The sequence below is a fragment of the Malus sylvestris genome, chromosome 7 (genome assembly GCF_916048215.2).
Source record: "Malus sylvestris chromosome 7, drMalSylv7.2, whole genome shotgun sequence".
NCBI classification, from domain to species: Eukaryota; Viridiplantae; Streptophyta; class Magnoliopsida; order Rosales; family Rosaceae; genus Malus; species Malus sylvestris.
In genome coordinates this window covers 1,451,987-1,475,717 of record NC_062266.1, presented here as the reverse complement: position 1 = coordinate 1,475,717, position 23,731 = coordinate 1,451,987, and the positions used below count along the sequence as shown (strand labels likewise).

At 41.2% G+C, this 23,731-nt stretch overlaps 1 protein-coding gene and 1 long non-coding RNA gene across 2 annotated transcripts; both read left to right on the top strand.

Moving 5' to 3' along the window:
• The first annotated feature begins 1,017 nt into the window (after positions 1 to 1,017).
• On the top strand, positions 1,018 to 18,427 carry LOC126628314 (cysteine-rich receptor-like protein kinase 25). Its single transcript, XM_050297947.1, has 7 exons — positions 1,018 to 2,528; positions 16,504 to 16,635; positions 16,807 to 16,928; positions 17,068 to 17,278; positions 17,367 to 17,607; positions 17,698 to 17,851; positions 17,976 to 18,427. Exons 1-7 carry the CDS (start codon positions 1,040 to 1,042, stop codon positions 18,282 to 18,284), a joined length of 2,658 nt encoding a protein of 885 aa, XP_050153904.1. The 5' UTR covers positions 1,018 to 1,039; the 3' UTR covers positions 18,285 to 18,427.
• A 2,604-nt stretch (positions 18,428 to 21,031) lies between these two features.
• Positions 21,032 to 23,422, top strand: LOC126628355 (uncharacterized). Its single transcript, XR_007625390.1, has 2 exons — positions 21,032 to 21,617; positions 22,204 to 23,422. It is a non-coding gene; the product is annotated as an uncharacterized LOC126628355 (long non-coding RNA).
• The last annotated feature ends 309 nt before the right edge of the window (positions 23,423 to 23,731 follow it).

Here is a 23,731-nt window from a genome sequence, read left to right as displayed (position 1 = left end):
GGAGCCCTTATTCTATAAAAGGACCCCTCACTCTCCTCATTAGGGGAGGCCAATTCTTAGGCCATGGGAAGAAGCTCTCACCCTCACAATCCTCTCACAAACAGAGAAATACAATATCAGTGTGGACGTAGTCCGAACATTGGGGTGAACCACGATACATCTTGTGTTCTTTACTTTCTTGCAGATTCACAGTCGGATTTACGTTGTTCCAAGACCTCTGGTTTTGTGCATCAACAAGTTTCATTTATTTTTTGCTACTTTGTAATTTTTATTTTTCACATATATGAATTTCGCAAATAATATGTATATAGTTTCCTTTACATTGTTGGGAGGAGGGACAAACTGAATCATAGCTTCATTTTTCTAATATTGTTTTCTTTTATCATCTATGTCTTCATTTTCTCTCTTCTTGTATAAGAATCAAGTGCTTCATGAATTGCCTCAGTTGACAAGTTTTGACAATCTTCAATATTACTCGATAGTTTTCTACAACTTCTCTTGACAAGCCTCTACTGATAAAAGTTGTTGTCAATATTCGTTTACGTAAGCTTTTTGCAAATGCCAGTAGGAATCGGCAGATGCTTACCAAGTGCTCGACGAAATGATCAAATGATTTTTTTGTTGTTGAAATTATGATCGAATTATTTGAAAATCTAGCTCCACCTTGCAAACACGTATATAATGTGAACTATAAGTAATGGATTGCCTTACTGATTAGAACATTTTTTTGCATCTCACTACTTAATGGATTCAGACCCTTTACACTCTCCTGGTGCGGTTTAGAATAGCAATACTGTTTCTTATTGAATTTTTTTACCCAATAAACAACTAAACATGTGGTCAGTGGACAGAATGGTGCAATTTTTGAACAAGTTGCAAGCACTTACTAGACGACAATGGCATTGAGACTAAAACCCGTTTGTAAGAGAGGAACTCTTCTGGTCAACACTCAAAATTGAAAGTCAAGCTACCACCCCTGCATTGCTTTTGTTGATGCTCAATACAAAAACCCTATGATTTTATTATCAATTATCAAAAAATGAAAAACATGACTACCGTTCTTTTGATTTTCTCCATTTTTACTCTGCCCAGCTTTCTGACCAGTACGGAAGCAGAATATCTCTACCACGTATGCCCAAACACCACCACCTTCACCCCAAACTCCACCTTCCAGTCCAATCTCAACCGCCTCTTCTCCACCCTCTCCTCCAACGCCTACCGCTCCACCGGCTTCTACAACACCTCCGTCCAAACCCCAAACAACGCCGTCTACGGTCTCTTCCTCTGCCGCGGTGATGTCTTGGGAACCGACGCTTGTGAAACCTGCGTTGCCAATGCAACCAGCGAGGCTCCCCAACGATGCCCCATCGAAAAAGAGGCTGTGATCTGGTATGACGACTGCATGCTGCGCTACTCGTACGTGTCATTCTTTTCCACCTCGGCCGAGAACCCTGGCGTGTTCCTGATGAACACGCAGAACGTAACGGAACAGACTCGGTTCAACCAGGTGCTGGCGGCGAGTATGAACGAGGTGGCTACCGAGGCTGCCAACGACGCCTACAAGTTCGCGACAAAACAAACGAAATTCAGTGATCTGATTACGTTGTACAGCCTCGGGCAGTGCACGCAGGACCTGTCCGCGGCCGTTTGCGACGAGTGCCTTAGGGATGTCATAGCGCTATTGCCGTCTTGTTGTAGCGGAAAGCAAGGGGGACGAGTTCTGCTTCCGAGTTGTAGCGTTAGGTACGAAATCTACCCCTTCTACGCCCAGAACGCCACAGCACATGAGCCCACCCCTACCAAAGCTGTTTACCTGGACGAGTACTGCCCAGACACCACCACCTTCACCCCAAACTCCGCCTTCCAATCCAACCTCAAACGCCTCCTATCCACCCTCTCCTCCGAAGCCACGCGTTACACCGGCTTCTACAAAGACACCGCATCCTCTTCCCAAAACCCTTATGACACTGTGTACGGCCTCTTCCTTTGCCGCGGCGACTTGGTCTCCACTGACGAGTGCAAAACCTGCGTTGCCACCGCAACGTCGGAGGCCCTCGAGCGCTGCCCCAATAGAAAAAATGTTATAATCTGGTACGTCGACTGCATGTTGCGCTACTCTGACGAGTCCTTCTTTTCCAGACTTGACGACATCCCTTTAAGGTACTTGGGGAACAAGACGAAGGTAACGGCCAACGAAAGCCGCTTTTACCAGGTACTGGAGGCGAGTGTGAATGAGTTGGCCGTTCAGGCTTCCAATAAAAGCAATATGTTTGCAACCAAAAAAGCGGACGTTTCAGGGTCCATTTCGCTGCAAGTGCTTGGGCAGTGCACGCAGGACTTGTCCTCTAGAGATTGCTATTTATGTCTTCAGGGAGCCATAGCAGAAGTTCCCAGAATACAACAAGGCGGACGACTTCTATGTCCCAGTTGCCGTCTTACGATTGAAGTTTACCGCTACATCCTCCGCACCCCCTCCTCCCCACCGCCGCTTCCTCCTCCGCCAGCCTCCATCAGGGCAAGGCCTAAAGGTGCCTTAAACTTATTAATTCGCTTCCTCATCTATCATCTCCATCTCCATCACCACTATTAGTCATGGTCATCATTCCTTAATAATTTGTTGAGAAAATTAGGTTCACATCCTTCTTTTTATTACTCCATTGATTAAAATCTTATTCATTTTTAATTTTTGATCAAGGTCCTTGAGTATTAATAACATCATTAATTATTTGAATAATAAAATATTTTTATTTTTAAATATATTCCTTTAGTGATAAAAATATTACAATTAGTATATTTATATTTATGGCTAATTTTTTTTATCATATATATATTTTTTTAGTTTGTACCTATTTTTAATTTGCAAATATTTTAATTTGTACCAATTTTCTTTTCATTTTTAATTTGTACCCATATATTAGTTTCTTTTTGTGCCCATATTTTTTGAAGTTTTATTTGTGTTTGTATCCATGTGTATACCGTCACGTGACATTGTATATTTAATCAATAATAGAAAAATTACATATGGTATATTTATGTTTTATGCCTAAACTTTGTATCATATATTTATATTTTTAGTTTGTACCCTGTTTGTACCATACTTGACCAATCCCGAAACTACCGAGCACCGGCCAACGCTATACTGTCAAGGACCCAGAAGAGTTCCCCTCCGACCAGGAGGCCAATCACTACTCGACACGTGTCAAGATTAGAAGCCAATCAGAGCGCAGCACGTGTCGACATCAAGAACCAATCACAACATGACACATGTCAATGTGACAAAGCTACAAGTTTTTCTATAAATAGGGGTCATTCCCCCACAATATTGCCTAATGCCATTTTGTGTTAAATCATTCACAAGAACTCACTAAATTGAGAGCTTGATCCTTTCTACTTGTGTAAGCCCTTCACTACTAATAAGAACTCCTCTACTCCGTGGACGTAGCCAATCTGGGTGAACCACGTACATCCTGTGTTTGCTTCTCTGTCTCTATTCATTTACGTACTTATCCTCACTAGTGACTGAAGCAACCAAGCAACCAAGCGAAGGTCACAAAACCTGACACTTTCTGTTGTACCAAAGTCTTCGCTGATTTTGTGCATCAACATTTGGCGCCGTCTGTGGGAAACGACACTTATTCCTACTCTCTTCAGCTGTGTCAAGCTGGTTTCTATCATTCGTACACTTTCTTTTGATCAGGCATCCCTCTCCAGCATGGGAAGCGAAGGAAGCCACAGCACACAGAATGACACCCCCCTTGCACATAGTGCGAAACAACGAAAGAAGGAAGGAAAACGAGTTCTTCTTCAAGCTAAAGTCGATGAGTTGGAAGCTCAGAACAACAAGATAGCAATGAGGAATGAGGTCATCCAGGAGCAATATGAGAAGCTCTTCGAGACACTTCACGAAGCTAGGCAAGCTCAGACACGCGAGCTTGTTGCCCCCGTGGAAGTCAACCATCAACTGGGTGCCCTCCAACATGGAGGGTCACATGCATTCGACATAGATATCCCTGATAGGGAACAAATTACCCCTCGATTTGATAATCAACATGAGGCTTCTCTTAACCCAGTTGCTTCGACCCGAACCATGAGAAGCGGAGGGAGACACCTCTTTGCTGAAGGGGCAGAAGGATCGAAAGCCGTATTTCGCGATTGTCGGGATTTCCTGAAGCAACGTCGAGAGAATTCCATCCATATAAGCTCAAAGATCAATGACCCAAGGATTTCTGAGAGACTCGGTCCCCTGCCACGGCCCGAGCCGGCCACCAACTTGGGGAAGGTGCAACAAGTCCTAGAGAGACATGAGGGTACAGGGGACTCAGAGGTGTTCCGACAGACATACCCTGGAAGCCAGTACAGCGAGTCCAGGGAAAAATCACATGCCCTTGATCAAACCTTCCTAATTCCAAGAGGAGATGGAGATTTACGAAAGAAAGCTCCAGTGGCACATAACTCCGCTCAAGACCCCCTTGTCCTACAACTTATTGAGGAAGTAAACAAGTTGAAGGCTGAACGTCAGGCTGAAATACCTGACTGGAACCAACCCAGGCCTGGCCCTCTTACAAGGAGGATCCTCAACACCCCCCTTCAAGCAAAGACAAAGCAAAAGCTTGGCTTGCAACTTTATACTGGAAAAGAGGACCCGATTGAGCACCTTAACCTCTTTGAGTCCACCATGGCATACCGGATGCACACCGACGAAGAGCGATGTCTTCTCTTCCCCTCCACCCTCTCTGGCGGAGCTCTAAATTGGTATTGTCGTCTTACACCTGAGACGGTAGACTCATTTGAGGAATTGAGGAAACTATTTGTTTCCCAACACATTTTCCAAACCGATCGCTTGCACTCTGCAGATGACCTGTACACTATCCGCCAGAAGCCAGACGAGTCATTACGTATGTATGCTGGTCGCTTCAGCCATGAATACTCCCGGTGTGCCGAGGCAGACGACAAGACTGCCCTCAAAGCCTTCACGGCAGGCCTACGTGATTGTTTCTTTAAATACATGATCAATGCCAATACTTGGAAGACTTACTCTGAGGTGATGGCGCAGGCTTATAACCATGCCTCCGCCGAGGCAAAGACATATCAGGAGAAACCCCCTACAACCATCCTTTATCAACAAGTGGGAGGTGGAAGCCAGACTCACCTAAATGAGAAGACCTCGACTTTCCAAACAGCAGTGGCACCTCCCCATGCCTTGCATAATGCTTCGCCGAATCAACAGACATATCAATTTCAAGGCAAGAGGAAGGATTTCCATCCTCACCACTCTCATTTCAGTAAAAAGAGTAAGGGACACTATCCCGATAACCAAGGGTATCGCCACAATAACGCTCGCCCCCAGGCAATCAATGCAGTGGGTCAAACCCGCGTCAAGATACCCCCTACCCCAAGGTATGAGACATACACGCCCTTGAATGCCACATGCGCGGCCATTTACCCCAGCATAGCTCACCTGATACCAAAGCCAAAGCCGAGGCACCCAGATTACACGCCCCCGAATAACGCGGGCACGTTTTGTTGCTACCATGAGCATAACGGCCATGATAGCGAGAAATGTATCATCCTCCGTGATCGTATTGAAGCTTTGGCACGAGAAGGAAAAATTGATCAATTCCTTCTTCACCCTCAAAGGGATAACCGTAACCAACGCCAGGTGAATGTCATATATTCCATAAGCGGCGGCACACCCATATCTGAATCTTCCAATAGGGCCATGAAAAACAGTGAACGAAGTCTGAGGCCTGGTCACCAAGTGTTTCACGTGGAAGACATCAGGGGAGGGAAGTATCAAAAGCCTAACTGGGATCCGATATGTTTCTACCCTGAGGAAGAAAGAGGCATCATCTACCCTCATAACGACCCATTGATCGTGGAGGCTCACATAGCCAACTTTGATGTTCGACGAATCCTCGTAGACACAGGGGCTTCGGTCAATATCATGTTTGCCGAAGCTTTCAGGGCACTCAGTGTAGCTGAACACTTGCTCGATCGCTCGATTTCTCCTCTGATAAGCTTCTCCGGTGATATCGTGCAACCCTTAGGGAGCATACATTTACCCTTTACTATTGGTACAGGCCCTTACACGGCTACCATTACCACTAACTTCCTAGTGGTTGACTGCCCAACGGCATACAATGTCATCTTTGGGCGCACAGGCATCAATGATCTCAAGGCTATGGTATCCACGCATATGCTGTTGATGAAATTTCCAACCCCCCATGGCAACGGCTACATCAGAGGAGATCAGCTTAGTGCACGATCATGTTACAACACTTCAGTTAAGCAACAACACTTGCCCGGACCCAAGGAAACCCTGTCTGTACATGACCAAGTCACAAAGACCAGCCTAGATGAAGCGAACTTGGATCTTCCTGATAGCAACAATCAACCCGATGATCCTCGAGATGACTCTTTCACCCAGCAAGCCCAACCTGCTGAAGAGTTGGAGAAGGTACCTATCTCAAGAGATTATCCAGATCGCATGGTGAAGATTGGCACCACATTGTCACCACCCCTTCGGTTAGCATTGATATCTTTTTTGAAAGAGAACACTGAAGTCTTCGCCTGGTCATACGAGGACATGTCAGGCATCTCTCCCGATGTCATCTGTCATCGTTTGAGTATTGACCCCAAGATCAAGCCGGTGAGACAGAAGCGAAGATCTTATGACGCTGAACGATACGAGGCAATGAAAGCAGAAGTTGAAAAACTCAAAGGCATAGGCTTTGTCCGCGAAGTCAATTACCCGACATGGGTAGCAAATGTGGTCCTTGTTAAGAAAAATCCGACCAAAGAAAGTCTTTTGCTTCAAAAGGTCTTGTGGAGAATGTGTGTTGACTACACCGACCTAAACAAAGGGTGTCCGAAAGATAGCTTCCCTCTTCCTCTTATTGACAGACTTATAGACTCTACGGCCGGGTGTGAACTCCTGAGCTTCATGGATGCTTACTCAGGATACAACCAAATCCTCATGAACCCTTCGGATCAAGAACACACAGCCTTCACTACCGACAGAGGACTATACTGCTACAAAGTCATGCCTTTCGGCCTAAAGAATGCAGGAGCGACTTATCAGAGACTAGTCAACTCAATGTTCGCCGAGCAGATTGGGAAGAGCATGGAAGTTTACGTTGATGACATGTTAGTCAAGAGCAAACATGCTGACCAACACATCACCAACCTATATGAAACTTTCACTATTTTGAAGAGGTATCGAATGAGGTTAAACCCCAACAAATGTGCCTTCGGCGTAGGCTCTGGCAAATTCTTAGGTTTCATGATTAGCCAACGAGGCATTGAAGCTAATCCCGAGAAGATCAAAGCAATCCTCGACATGAAGGAACCGGTAACTTCAAAGGACATCCAGAGCCTTACTGGCAAGGTGGCAGCCTTAACCAGGTTCATTTCTAAGGCCACAGACAAATGTGCTCCCTTTTTTAAAGCACTTAAGGGAAGTAGGAAGTACATTACATGGACTGATGAATGTGCCGAGGCATTCAAAAACCTCAAGGAGTACATGAGTAAAGCCCCTCTACTTTCCAAGCCCGAGGTAGGAGACATTCTCATTATCTACCTATCGGTATCAGCTTCAGCCGTAAGTTCCGTTCTCATTCGAAAGGATGGGAATATTGAGCGACCTGTCTACTACGCTAGCAAAGCCTTACAAGATGCGGAGACACGGTACTCTAACATTGAGAAATTGGCTCTGGCATTGGTCATGTCTGCTCGAAAACTTCGCCCTTACTTCCAAGCGCACTCCATCATCGTGCTTACCAATTATCCTCTTCGACAGATACTCCAAAGTCCTGACACTTCAGGGCGAATGATCAAATGGGCAATAGCGTTGGGTGAGTTTGACATCTCCTACCAACCAAAGCCAGCTGAGAAGGGCCAAGCAGTAGCAGATTTCATCGCCGACTTCACATATCCTGTTGACATTGCTTCTACACCTGAAGCAGTAGCTTCATTACCATCGGAAGCTCAGAAAGTAGAATCAACGACCTCAGCATGGAGTCTGTATGTTGATGGCTCATCCAACCAACAGGGTTGTGGAGCGGGACTAGTCTTGACTACGCCCGACAAAGTAGCAATGGAGTATGCTCTTCGTTTCAAATTCAAGGCATCAAACAATGAGGCCGAGTATGAAGCCCTTCTAGCAGGATTACGTTTGGCCAAACACCTCGGGGTTAAACAAATTGATATTTTCAGTGACTCCCAATTAGTGGTCAACCAGGTTACCAACAACTTTGATGCTAAGGACAGCTCCATGGCAGCATATCTTGCGCAAACACAACTTTTGCTCAAGCACTTCCACTACCAGATCACCCAAGTTCCTCGAGCGGCAAACAGTCATGCAGACGCCCTGGCTCGCCTCGCCTCAGCTGTGGAAGACAAGATTGGAAGAAAAATTCATGTCGAACTGTTGGCAACACCAAGCACCATGGCCGCAGAAGTATGTAACTTACAACGGGGGGATAGTTGGATCACCCCGATCTATAATTTCCTTGCTCATGGCACCCTCCCAAATGATAAAGTCCAGGCTAAGCAAATTCGATACAAGTCTACCCGCTACCTGATCATCAATGATCAACTCTATAAGCGAGGTTTTAGCCTGCCATACTTAAGGTGTCTTACGCCTGCCGAGGCGGAAATCGTCCTTCGGGAAATACATGAGGGAGTCTGTGGAGATCATGCTGGATCTCGGTCCCTAGCACACAAGACTTTTCGCCAAGGATATTACTGGCCAACACTCCACCAGGATGCCATCAAAGTATCCCGCTCATGTGACAAATGTCAACGATATGCGGCTATTCCTCATTCCCCTCCAGAGCCTCTTACTCCTATGATCAGCCCTTGGCCCTTCGCCCAGTGGGGACTTGATTTGATCGGCCCAATGCCGGCAGGGAAGGGCAAAGTCTGTTACGCAGTCGTTGCAGTGGACTACTTCACAAAGTGGGCCGAAGTAGAACCCTTGGCAACCATTACTGAGGCAAAGATAGAAGACTTCGTGTGGAAGAACATCCTTTGTAGATTCGGCATTCCCAATGCGATAGTCACTGACAATGGGCGACAGTTTGACAACAAGAAGTTCAGGTTGTTCTGCTCTAAGTTTAACATCAACTTATGCTTTGCCTCTCCAGCTCATCCCCAGTCTAATGGACAAGTTGAGGCCATCAACAAAATAATCAAGCGCACTTTGAAAACCAGCTTGGACAAAGCTAAAGGCTGTTGGCCAGAATTTGTACCCCAAGTTCTTTGGTCATATCGCACTTCATATCGGACTTCAACAGGAGAAACTCCATTCTCACTTGCCTTTGGCACAGAGGCGGTTGTCCCTGTTGAGCTCGAGCAAGCAACATTCCGAGTCCAGAACTACATTCAAAGTGAAAATGACAAACAACTCACCCTCAACTTGGATTTAGTCGAGGAACACAGAAACCAAGCTCACTTGAGGAATGTCGCCTACAAGCAGCGCATCTCCAACTATTATGACTCTAGGGTCAAGCCTCGTTCTTTCAAAATAGGAGACTGGGTCTTAAAGAAAAGATTACTCTGCGACAGAGTCCCGAGTGAAGGCACACTTAGTCCAAACTGGGATGGACCGTATGAAGTCATTGGCATCAGTCGCCCTGGCTCTTACACACTTAGAAGCTCCGATGGCAAGACCCTTGGCCATCCATGGAACGCTGATCACTTGAAGTACTACTACAAATAGACTCACGATGTACAAGTGTTGAGCTATAGCCGTTCGGCATCCTATGTAATGAAGGCCATTTGGCAATGAATTCAATAAAGAGGTAATTTAGCCAACTCAGCCCTCACTCTTTTACATTCATAGCAAGCGATGCCGGAACCCTTCTCAATCAGAAAGCAATCTGTCTTCCACAGTCACTACAAAACAAGCAAATGAAGACCGTGTCAAGCGCCAAAAAAAAAAAAAAAAAAAAAAAAACAACTTCATCCAAAAAGCTTCACCCGAAAAGCTTCACCTCCAAAGCTTCACCCACAAAGCTTCACCTAAAAAGCTTCACCCAAAAAGCTTCACCATCAAAGCTTCACCTAAAAAGCTTCACCCAAAAAGCTTCACCTAAAAAGCTTCACCCAAAAAGCTTCACCATCAAAGCTTCACCTAAAAAAGCTTCACCCAAAAAGCTTCACCCGAAAAGCTTCACCTAAAAAGCTTCACCCAAAAAGCTTCACCCGAAAAGCTTCACCTAAAAAGCTTCACCCACAAAGCTTCACCTAAAAAGCTTCACCCAACAAGCTTCACCCGAAAAGCTTCACCTCCAAAGCTTCACCCACAAAGCTTCAACACCAAAGCTTCACCTACAAAGCTTCAACACAAAACCTTGCTCCAAATAAACAAATTTTGTTCACAAAACCCAAGATGCCCTTGAACTTGTACAAAAACACTTGGGTAAACATAAACATTTTTTGTTTTACACCCACAAGGGCCCAAAATTTTCCTTCTTATTTATTCACTTATATATGTTCCCAAACATATTATAATAGATCCAACAACAAGCCAAAGTCCCAAATTTCATAATGGACAAAAGTACAAGCAATTCATCAATAATGAAGGTGCTACAAAAATTGGAATCTGCCCCAAAATAGAAATCCAACCCAAGAGACTTTTTCTCTCTCTCCCTCTTCCGCCTCCTTTCATCTATCAAATTTCTGCAACCTCTGCTCTTCTCCAATGGAGCTGAATTTTGGACACCCTATAGTTCTTGAGCATATGAACAACTTTCAAGAAGGAACCATTTCTGTTTGAGCGACGGAAATTAAAGTGTTGAAGCTCCAAACATGATAGTCGGCTTCTTGCAGATTTCGAAGCTGTTGTGATGTTTCGAAGATCTGGAAATATTTAACCGTTAGTTCATCCTGAATTTTTGATATGTTATGAAAGAGTCGATGAGGAACAACTTCAATGAAGAAAGCATACCGATCTGAACAAGATAAAATGGAGTTTCGAAGCTCACAACAAATCTGACGGGTTGACAGACAAATAATAACCAGTCATTCATCATACCTGAATTTCTTGAGTTATACAGCTCCGAGGGATCTCAAATTTGGATATGTTGTAGTTCACAAGCTGAGGAACAACTTCAATGAAGAAAGCATACCGATCTGAACAAGAGAAAATGGAGTTTCGAAGCTCACAACAAATCTGACGGGTTGACAGAAAAATAATAACCAGTCATTCATCATACCTGAGTTTCTTGAGTTATACAGCTCCGAGGGATCTCAAATTTGGATATGTTGTAGTTCACAAGCTGAGGAACAACTTCAATGAAGAAAGCATACCGATCTGAACAAGAGAAAATGGAGTTTCGAAGCTCACAACAAATCTGACGGGTTGACAGAAAAATAATAACCAGTCATTCATCATACCTGAGTTTCTTGAGTTATACAGCTCCGAGGGATCTCAAATTTGGATATGTTGTAGTTCACAAGCTGAGGAACAACTTCAATGAAGAAAGCATGCTGATCTGAGCAAGAGACAATAGAGTTTCCAAGCTCACAACAAATCTGACGGGTTGACAGACAAATGATAAACAGTCACTCATCATACCTGGATTTCTGGAGTTGTACTGCTCCGATGGCTCTCCAATTTGGATATGTTGTAGTTAAGGAATTAACGAACAACTTTCATGAAGACAACTTTGTGATTCGACCTACAGATGATGGTGTTATGTTGAAAAACAATTCCGGTTGTTAGGGGAAATGAAAAACAATTCCACCAAAGAAACATCATTATGATGTTTCATCATTATGGTGTTTTCATCATTATGATGTTTCATCATTATGGTGTTTTCATCATTATGATGCTTTCATCATTGTGATGCTTCCATCATTGTGATGCTTCCATTATGATGTTAATGCACCAACGGTTACACCTTCTGCAATTCCACTTATTCGGGCCTAGCAACCTTCATCAACAAAATCTATGAAGAAAAAGTCCGGGGCTACCACTTAGAAAACAAAAGAATGAAGTTTTGGTACTTACGACATGGACTATTAGCAAGACACCTCATTCGTCAACTCCCTCGACTAGAGACTTGGGGGACTCCCACCATATGCTACTACGCCTTGGTACTCAAAAGTTCGTGACTACTCAGTGACTTGGATTTTTCAAGTCTCCAACCGAGAAGTTTTCCTCACTCGGGAAATTAAGGGAACACTACCTCAAACTACATGCTTCACTCACAAAGCTTCAACAATACAGGTTTCAACAAAAGCAAAAATTCAAAGAACTTTATGAAGAAGGCTTTGGTGTATTTAACACAATATGTTGAAATGAAGCAAAGCTTATTTATTAATATTTTCGATAAGCCACAAATATGTACATATACATGAGTCAAAATAAACAAACAAAAGGGAGCCTTCACAAAGGTTGCTTAGGGGAAGTCTCAGCAGTCGGTAGAGCCCCAGAAAGAGAAAGCACCGGAGGGTGGTTATCCGGAGCCTCAGTACTTGACAAAACCCCAGAAGGAGGAGGCATTGGAGGTTCATCATTTGAAGCTTCATTACCAGGTACAGCCCCAGAGGACGAAGGCAATAAATGCCTTTGGAACAAACCCACAAACCGCTGATGATCAAGTAAAACCTTACCATCAGATTCCTTCATCTGGTCAAGCTTCCTCTTCATGTTTGTAGCATAGTCATGGGCGAGCCGGTGCAACTGCTTATTCTCATGCTTGAGCCCTCTAATCTCCTGTTTGAGACTCATCACTTCAGCAGCCAATGATTCAACTTGGCGGGTTCTAGCAAATAGGCGTTGGGCCATATTAGACACAGAACCTGCACACTGAACACTAAGAGCCAGAGAGTCCTTAACAGCCAACTCATCAGACCGTTTGGAAAGTAGTCTGTTATCTTTGGGAGTGAGAAGGTTCCTGGCCACCACTGCAGCGGTCATATCATTCTTCATCACAGAATCCCCAACGGTAAGAGGACCAGTAGGGGATATGAAGGATGGGCGCCATATATTGTCTGGAGAAGGCGTGGCTGTCTCTTCTCCAAGGTTCAAGTCAAAACGACGGTCGGAGGGTCCAGACATTTTCAAATGTGTTGAAGAAGGAAGAAGTCAGACAAATCAAGATCTTAGAAGTGCAAGAAATGAGCTTCTACTGGTAGAGATTCAAGTGTGCTGTGGAACTTAATGCCAGCCTCTATAAAAATCTGCACTCGACGGAGCTTCAGAAATCGAAGAGGCGTTTGCTTTCTCAAAAGCTGGGCTGCTCAGAGACCACGAGGGCCGATCTCAGAAATCGAAGAGGCGAATGCTTTCTCAAAAGCTGGGCTGCTCAGAGACCACGAGGGCCGATCTCAGAAATCGAAGAAGCACCTGCTTTTTCAGCCTCGTCAGCACCTGTCACATGCACACTCAGCTTTGCGGAAATTACGGGCAATCTGTCGAAGATTTCTGGTGAAGTAGAAAGCACGTGAATCTTACTGTTCAATCACCGCTCTCCATATGCACCATCAACTCCTCGGGTACCACATATAACTTTGTCAAAGATCTCTGACAAAGTTTAGGCACGAGAATTTCGAAGTTCCAGCTACCCTACTATTACCCATAAGGGTAAAGGAACAGCACCACTGCTTGACAACTGGAAAGTCCCTATGTGTGTCGACCTCCGTGTTTTGCGGCAAGACAGGTTGGCAAGAACGTCCAACCTTTACTCACATTCGAGAAAAGACTCCCAACATAATTACTTTCTCAAAAACCGGAGTAGCACCGCTTTCCGAATCTCGAGAGTCAGATCCTCGACGGGATTGCTTGTTCGAAAACCGAAGAGGCACAACTCTCAGAACTTCGAGAGCCAGATTTCCTTAGATAAAGCTTGTCTGTAATCTTCACACGTAATATCAGCTTTCCAGATACCACATACCACTTTTTCAAAGTGCTCTGACAAAATTAAAACACGTGAAGCTGGCAGCTCCCACTACATTGCTGTGACCAAGAAGGGTAAAGGAATAGCATTACTACTTGTTATTGGGAAATCCCTATATACATTGACCTCCCTCCTCAACGGACAGGCAAACCTGCAAAAATGCTCAACCCTTTCTCGCATTCGAAAAGGCACCCTCAACATAACCTCTCGAAATACTCAGCTTTATTTCCCCCCGATAATACCTCAGCAAATAAGCCACACCAAGAACAAGAGTATCTCATATCATCAGGGTCGAAAGCAAGAGTATCCCATATCATGCTTTCTCCCTGTCTTTGTCTTTGTCCTTGTCCACACCTGCAGGACAAGGAGAAAGAGAGCAGTCAGTCGGAACCTGAAATCAAACCTCCAATTTGGAACTGACTGCCTGGAGCCTTTGCCTGGTCGCTTACTTAGCATTGCTCTCGAGTACTCATCCTCAACTGCTGTCAAGGTCACGAATTCCACCGGCAAATACCTCATGACAGTTGATCAGATATTGGCTCTTTACACTGAAGCTGCCAAGCGTGAATGAGTCACTATGAAGGAATGTTCTGAAGGACCATTTAAATGCAAAGGTTGCACACCACTTCTGCCATGCAAAAGATTGAAGCAGAAGGTTCAACGGTGGGCTGAAACAGATCACTACAGCACGACACATTTCCATACCACATTCATTATTCCGTCAACAGCAATAGTATCCCATATCATCAAGGTCGAACGTACTCTAGATTTGATGGACTTGTTTTGACCCTCAAATTTTTGAGTCGGCCTTATACTCTGAAGGGCACCAGAAAACCCTCCAGCACAGTTCAAGAATAAGCCTGTGGAAAGTTATTTCTTCAAAAGCAAAAGTATCTCATATCATCTCTTATCCATTTGCTTCTCCTTATCCTGGCAGTTGAATGAGAGACAAGGAGAATGAGAACAATCAACCGGAAGCCGAAGTCAAACCTCTGCTCCTGGGTTGCTTACTTGGAAGTTTGACTGCTTACCTTGTCTGTCACCTCTTTCGGCAGATCTCCTAGCTCGACGACTTGGGGGACTCCTACTATAGGGTTTGTATCGCACTTGACCAAGCCCGAAACTACAAGTAAGCTTCAAGTGAAATTGATACATTACCTTGTGCGTCAACATCAGCTAAATACACCATTCCCGGATGGAGGAAAGGTACTTCCAGAGAAGGGCAGATGAAGATCAGACCACACTTCGGTACTTAGAAGTTTCGTGATTACTCAAGGGATTGGATCTTGCAAGTCCCCAACCGAGGAGTTTCCCTCACTCGGGAACTTAGGGGAGCACTGTTTGTACCATACTTGACCAATCCCGAAACTACCGAGCACCGGCCAACGCTATACTGTCAAGGACCCAGAAGAGTTCCCCTCCGACCAGGAGGCCAATCACTACTCGACACGTGTCAAGATTAGAAGCCAATCAGAGCGCAGCACGTGTCGACATCAAGAACCAATCACAACATGACACATGTCAATGTGACAAAGCTACAAGTTTTTCTATAAATAGGGGTCATTCCCCCACAATATTGCCTAATGCCATTTTGTGTTAAATCATTCACAAGAACTCACTAAATTGAGAGCTTGATCCTTTCTACTTGTGTAAGCCCTTCACTACTAATAAGAACTCCTCTACTCCGTGGACGTAGCCAATCTGGGTGAACCACGTACATCCTGTGTTTGCTTCTCTGTCTCTATTCATTTACGTACTTATCCTCACTAGTGACTGAAGCAACCAAGCAACCAAGCGAAGGTCACAAAACCTGACACTTTCTGTTGTACCAAAGTCTTCGCTGATTTTGTGCATCAACATACCCACTTTTAATTTGCAACATTTTTTTTTTAAATTTGTAGTATTTTCTTTTTAGTTTTATTTGTACACATGTATTAATTTCTTTTAGCGCCTATATTTTTAAAAATTCATTTGTACTCATAATTTTTAATCTTTTATCTGTACCCTAATTTATTTATAATGTACTCATTCTCCTTTATTAATGTACCACTTTGTTATATGTGAAATGCACCAATTTTTTTAACACTATGGATACATTCTTTTGCCATTTATTATTTCTTATTTTTACATAGTTTTTATCCATTTATTCAATCAAAATGTTTGAATTTTTTTATTGTAACCGTTTCTAATAGTATTATAATGAGGGATTTTAAATTTATAGGATTATAAATCTCATAAAATATCAGACAATTAATGTCCAAACTATAAAAATATAAATATTAATAGTAATATTAAGGTTTTGAATACTATTAAGGTTTTAATAAAAAAATGTTAAAGATTAGGAACCGCATCCAAAGTATCCCTTTGATTTCTTCCTTAGTTGTATTCGTTGATTTTGCTAGTTTACATTTCTTTGTCATATTGTTTCGCATAAATATTGGGTTTTGCTCCTATAAATAAACAACAAATTTTCACCCGAATTACAACTAAATTCCACCAAACATTCTCAGAATTAATAAAATTGATAATCGTGTTTAACAATTTCAACTAAAGAAATTAATAATTCCAACCTTGTGTAATACTTTTGTTCATACAGGAAGAAGCAGATTATCTCCTTACATAATCATTATTGGCAGTATTCTTGCTTTTATTGCTGTTACGGTCGTATTAGTCTACTGCTTTGCAAGCAGAAGAGCAGTAAGAAATAATGCTCCAAGTCAAGAAAACGGTAAGAAGTAAATAACATGTACTTTAGTTTGTCATATGAAATCAGAAAGAGTGTATATTTCCTTCACCAATTAGAAAGAAAAAAATGTACTTCCCTATTTCTTAATTAACACTATATATATATGTTTTTCTAGCTAGTTTCTTACATGTAAGAAACACATTATTTTCTTAGTTAGGGACGACACAGAGACTCTTGAGTCCTTGCAATTCGACTTGGGAACCATTGAAACCGCTACAAACAAGTTCTCGGACAATAACAAGTTAGGTGAAGGCGGATTTGGTGTAGTTTTTAAGGTATGAAAATGTGAATTTATATATACCCTCATGATTTTGTCGTAGAAATTAGTGATTAACGACTTTTACCACACTGTGCTTAATGCTTAGTTCAATTTATAGAACTCTAAACAAGTTTTCTGACGATAAAATATTTCAGGGAACACTTGCTAATGAACAAGAAATAGCAGTGAAGAGGTTGTCAAAGAGCTCCAAGCAAGGTGTACAAGAATTTAAGAATGAAGTTGCATTGGTAGCCAAACTTCAACACAGAAATCTTGTTAGGCTTCTGGGATTTTGTTTGGAAGGAGAGGAAACCATACTTGTTTATGAATATGTGACTAACCAAAGTCTTGATTATTTTCTTTTTGGTAAGAGTACATCATTTCAGAATTTCTTTGCAATTTCTATCTTAAATTATATACTAATAATAGTATTGTATTTAATTTATGTGAATAGAATCCAAGAAACGTGAACAGCTGGATTGGTCAAGGCGTTGCATGATAATAGGAGGAATCACTCAAGGAATTGTATATCTGCATGAATATTCAAGGCTTAGAGTTATACATCGTGATTTAAAAGCGAGTAACATTCTGTTAGATGAAAATATGAATCCAAAAATATCAGATTTTGGTATGGCAAGAATGTTTGGAGCCGATGATCAAACTCAAGGAAACACCGAAAGAATTGTCGGCACCTAGTAAGTTGCAAGTCATATATATACCTTCCTCTATTTAGTTAATTATCTCTTACATATTCCAATTCTTATCTGTTTATGCGTGTAATTTAGTGGTTACATGGCTCCAGAATATGCAATGGAGGGATTGTATTCAATAAAATTTGATGTATTTAGCTTCGGAGTACTTTTACTTGAGATCATAACGGGGAGAAAGAACTTTTTAGGTTTTCATCTGACAAATGGTGCACCGACACTTATAGGAAACGTACGTAAAGTTTTTACTTGAGTTAGCTTATACAAAAATATCTCAAACAAATTAATGTTGGTATATAGAAATTTATAATCAATATATTACTACATTCTTAATTAGCATGAAATTATAATTGCAGGCTTGGAAATTATGGAATGAAGGGAAAGTGTTGGAGTTGATGGATCCGTTGTTGAAAGGCTCATGCAGTCCAAATGAATTCCTGAGATACGTTCATATCGGATTATTGTGTGTTCAAGAAGATGCAAACAACAGGCCGACCATGTCATCAGTTGTTCTTATGTTGAAAAGTGAAACCATTGGTCTTTCTAAACCTGAGCGACCAGCCTTCTTTACAGGGAGATGTATTGATCACCATGATCAAGTAGCAGTAAGTGCTCACAATTGCTCGGTCAATGGCTTGACGATTTCTAATGTTGTGGCCCGTTGAGCAAGAGATGAGGAAATTTATCATTGGAATCCATTAACTGAACTTAGAGACGATTAATTGTATATGGAATGTGTAAACCCAATCTCAAATTACTGTATAGTACTTACTTTACATATGACGAGTTTGGATGCCAATGAAATATATATTCACACGTTTTTAGCACTCGTCACTTAATATTCCGGTTAAATGCAAGTTTCTCGCAAGAATCAGAGCTTTCAGTGAAAACAAAATTACGTGTAATTTTCATTATTTTGCAGTTTGCACCATTGTATATTTAGCCACCATTCTTAATCCTCTCGATTTAATTAAATAAATTATACAGTACAGTTTACAAACATATATTTTTCTTGTACTTTTTTTCCATAGCTTCTTGTACATATATGTTTCAAGCAGTGGCGTAACCAGAAATTTACATTAATGGGGTCACGAACAAGAAGCTTCCGACTAAATATACTTTCATTTATAATTGGTAAGTACATGTTCTCATATTTTAGAACGCCGTATCACAACATCATTATCAATAAAGTCAAATACATTTTTCATTGTATATAACCAAGTAATCATTAAACCAGTGATTTTAATTCATTTTTCATTGTATACAACCAAGTTATCATCCAACTATTGATTTTCCATATGATGTGAATTCTTTGCAACATTGATCACTAAACAAGTTCTCCCTATTTTGTAAAGGTTGTAGTTTTGGTAAGTTTGAATTAAAAAAATTATTAATATATGGTGTCTTTGTTTTGTTTGCCTTAGCTATTATAGGGCTTATATAAAAATTCAAGGGGGAGATATTTGAAGTTATTGGGGTCAGTAGCAGCAAATGCCCCTGGCTCCGCCACTGGTTTCAAGTTTGGTTTTTTTTTTTTTTTTTTTTAACACACATTTATTTAATAATGAAAAAAAAAAACTTGACTCCTGTGAAAATTTTCTTAAGCTAATTGATACTGTTTAACATATACATTGTCAAGTTTCTTTGTTTCAAAAATTCAAATCTTTAGTAAGGGAAGAAACAGAAATTATATTTATCCAAGATCAACAGAACAAGTCTTATCAGCAGCAAAATCAACAGACTTTATGTAATTATATTATTATTGAAAAATCATGTTTAAAAGTATATTATATGGTACCCTTTTGGCACTTACGTCTCCTAATATAAAAATACTTGATTCTTTTGAAATTTTACACAATTTCTTACGTTTCTTCAACGAATTTGACTGAGATAATGACATATCTAGTGAGATACTTTTCCACACGGAAAATTAAAGTTGTTTGACTTTAGACTCAAAGACTATCTGCCGTGACTTTTCAGATTTCAAAGTTTCAATTATTTTTTCCAACATTGCAATTTTTATTTTTCACCGATATGAATTTGGCTAATAATAATATGTATGTTGTTTTCTTAGGCGAATGTTCGCGGTTATTTTAAAGTACGAAATTGCAATGGCATAATTAATATGGGGTCATTGATTGCTTATGACCCCTACCAGCTTTAAAATCTCTATATATATTTAATTGTATATTCGTATTGATCTTTATAAACAGTTATGACAAACTAAATCATAACTTTCTTCTTCTAATTTTGTTTTGTTTTAACATCCATTACTGTGGATGCAAATATTCTTCTCCTCGATCTTGGACGATTTTGCACCTACAAAACAATTAGCACCTTAGGTTAATGCCAAAAGTCTTACGCGCCCACGATGAATGGGGGGGCTTTGACCGAAGAACCTCCGATGCCAAAGTTAGAATTTTAGAGAGAAATAGTGTTTAGAGTATTTGAGATTTTTTGTAAGAGAATTGGAATGACTTTTTGGTGAGAATATGTGCCTATTTATAGGATTAAGCTTACCCATTTTCCCCCTTGGTGTGGCCGGCCTTGATGGTTTTTGTGGTTATGATTTTGGCTTAATTAGCCAATTTATTGGCTAATTAAGTATGAAAGAAGTAAATGGGAGGTTATAAAATTATTTATTTGTATAAATGGGGTAGTAAAATGGGGAAAAGTAAGAAAGACTAAGAAGAATGTGACGTGGCCTGCCACTACCTATTTTTAGGGTGAATGGGATATATTTTGTGATTGATTGGGTAATTTAATTGATGTTTAATGGATTAATTGGGTAATTAATCCATTAATTAACCAATTAACATTATTTTGTAGGTTACCTTGCAAAAGGGGATTTGATGAGATGGACTTTGAATTGGTTACCTCTTTTGGAACATTTTTTATTTTGTTAAAAGATGATTCTCCGCTACTCGTGCGTAGGAATCTCAATGTGCCTCAAGGGTATTCTTGTCCTTTTTTTATTCAAAGGTCTACGTGTCGCCTTGTGATTATTTTTGGCTCCACAATTACTTTCTTTTCTCTTCTTGTATGTGAATCTATTGTGTGAACCAAATGCTCGATGAAATGCCTCAATTGACAAACATTGGCTGTGACGACCCGTCCTTAATTTTCCTATGTAATTTCTCCCCGAGTATGTGTATTGACGATTATACCTTTATTGGCAAGAGACGTGGACTTATTCTTATTGCTTTCCTTTTTATTTCTCGCTATCGCATTTAAATTGTACACGCTAGTACGAGTATGCGTAAATTTTAAAGTGTAAAATATCTACTTCGAATAGATTTCGATTTCCTTTTATTGTAGGAAATCTAAAAACCTATCCATTGGATTCCTTTTTATCCCATCCTGTGCACCTCTCTTCATTATTTCACTCTCACCTATCCCATCTCTTCTTTATTTACTGTCCCCCTCTATCAGAAAAGGTTCTATCTCTCTTCTATCTCTTTCTCTCCCGTATTCTCTCTTCCTCTGCAACGCCATGAACGAACATCAAAGCTCATAGATCAAGCTTGAAACCAACCCCATTTTACTTCTCTCATCCTCACGAACACAACCATACCAACCAAACCAAGAATGGACGAGTTTTGACTCGCTAACTTGGAAGGTCCGAACTCGGACGAGTTGAGTTCGACGTGTTTTCAACCGAGTCACAATGTTTTAGGACTCGGGAAAGCCTCTACACAACTCCCTAGGGTCTCTAGTCAAGGTTTGAGGAAGCTTTGATGTGAAACAACTTGGTTTCGAGAAGTTCAAGTCTGACCTGTGCCTTTCGAGCCAATTTCCAGCCAAACCACAGCGAGTTGGCCATCATGCAAATCAATCTCTTCGTCTCGCTAAGTACTATAACTTTCCTTTTTGTTTCACCAAATTTCGTTGAGTATTGAAGAAGTTATACTAATTTGAATCTTACCCAGTTTCCGGCGAGTCCGACGGCTTTCGAGGTATTTTCCGGCCAAACCACCGAGAGTTAGACATCGTGCGAGGTACCATTCTCTTCGTCTCTTCGAGAACTACAACTTTCATTTTTGTTTCACTCGATTTCGTTGTATAACAAGGAAGTTATTAACGTTTAAAGGTTGTTCTGTTTTCTGGCCGAATCCGGCCTTCCCTTCCGTTTAACTCCGGTGAGCTGCAACCCAAACCCAGGCCCTTCGGGCCGTTCCTGCCAAGCCCAAGACCCTGGGCAGCCCAACCTAACCCTTTATTATTATTTGGTTAATTAAAGGCCTTTGGCCATTTCCTTTTGGGCTTTAAGCTCATGCATTTTAAATCTTAAACCTTTTAGTTTAGGCCTTTAGGCCTAAAATCCTTAAGTCCAACCTATTAATCTAACCCAACCTAATAACCCTTAACCCAGATGAAATATTCCGTTAGGGAATTTTCCATCCGTCAGAGAATATTTTGTCTTTTAGGGAATATTCATCCTGTTGACTTTTGTTGACTTTTTGGAAATTTAAGTAGAACCCTTCTTAGGGTAATTCGACGTTCTGAATCCGTTTTTGACGTCCTTTTTTTTCCAAATTCAATTGTTATAGTATAGTTTTATTAATTGTACCTTTATGTGCTTAGGGGCAATTATTAATGGCGTTTCCATCTTCGCTAGGTTGCGTGGCTCGTCAGCGGCGAAGTATCTATGAGTGGGCAGTTTGTTTTTATACCTATACATATTATAGTTTCCATAAATGCGTATTTACTTCACTTTTACGCTTATATTGCCAAGTATTTGATATTGTGATATGAAATGAGATAAATGTTGCTATATGGTTGTGATATTACTGTCATGGCATTCATACGTGCTTGTGTACATGCTCATCTTGCTGCACCCGGTGTTAGTACTCGCCTCAGGGCCAGGGCCAGTCCTTCACGTGTATGTTCACATCTGCACCGTTCGCTCACCTTGGATCCAAGTTTAGGTGCCAGTCTTGTCGGGTAGATTGCATTAGGCGATCCGACTTGTATGTGATGTGCTTTTGCACCAGTCTTCACGTGATCGTAGTACTAGAGCATATTGATTACACCCAGTCCTGTTCGTGTCAGAAACCATCTGTTTGAACTTGTGTGTCAGCTTAGATGGATGAGCACTTAGTTATATTGATTATCACATGATTATTATTGTGGCATTTGATATATCATGACTTGGCATATTTCTGGTTATATTGATGTTATATTTGATTACATACTTACGTAGTATGTTTTGAGGAAACTATACTTGTTTTATGGTGAGGGGTTAGTATATTCAAAAGTAAAGGTTTTCGTATAAGTATTGTTTTACTGACCCACTCAAATTGTTTTTTGCCCCTCCAGGTTTAGTAGCGGTGTTTACGCGTATACGAGGATTTTGGCAAATCTCAGGAGATGGTTACCTTCAGTGGTGTAACCCTCAACTTATTACTATACTGTCTTATGCTCTGACATCACGTGTGAATAGGGTTCAAACCCGCTCACCTGCACACTCTCTTGATTAGGCACTTTAGGTTTAAATTTACCCATACCTTCCACATCACTACACTTTATGGCTTCGTCACCCTTTAGGTGTCGGCCAGCACAACTCGATTTGGAGTCCAAGTGGACATTCCAGGTCGGGGTGTGTCATTGGCAGTCTTCAACATTACTCGATAGTTTCTCACTGCTGCCCTTGACAAGCCTTTATTGGTCATAGTAGTTGTCGACATACATTCGCGTAAGCTTTTGGTAAATTTTGGTAGGAATCGGAAAGTACCCACCAGGTGCTCGACAAATTGTCCATTGATTTTTTTTTTGTTGAAATTAAGGCACCATTATTTGAAAATTTTGACTCCACCACTGCAAACACGTATATAATACAATGTTCTAAAAATTGATAGGGGCTAGACGGGCGGCGGGCAGGGGCCTAGCGCCTAGGCGGCCTAGGCGGATTTATGTAAATTTATTATATATCTTGTAAATAAGTGTCTATTTACACCTAAAAAAAACTATACTTGTATGAATAATAAAAAAAAAGATAAAATGCAAAAATAGAAGTAGAATAATACACAAATTATATCATTAGTACTTTGATGAATTTGATGGAATAAGATACAAGTTCAAATGATACAAATCTGTAGTACCTTAAGAAAAT

Bases quoted from the DNA above. Each gene is read 5' to 3' on its own strand.
- LOC126628314 (XM_050297947.1), top strand. From the start codon at position 1,040: ATGAAAAACATGACTACCGTTCTTTTGATTTTCTCCATTTTTACTCTG. The intron at 16,636-16,806 runs GTAAGAAGTAAA...TTATTTTCTTAG, and splicing joins TGCTCCAAGTCAAGAAAACG to TTAGGGACGACACAGAGACT. The intron at 17,608-17,697 runs GTAAGTTGCAAG...CGTGTAATTTAG, and splicing joins GAAAGAATTGTCGGCACCTA to TGGTTACATGGCTCCAGAAT.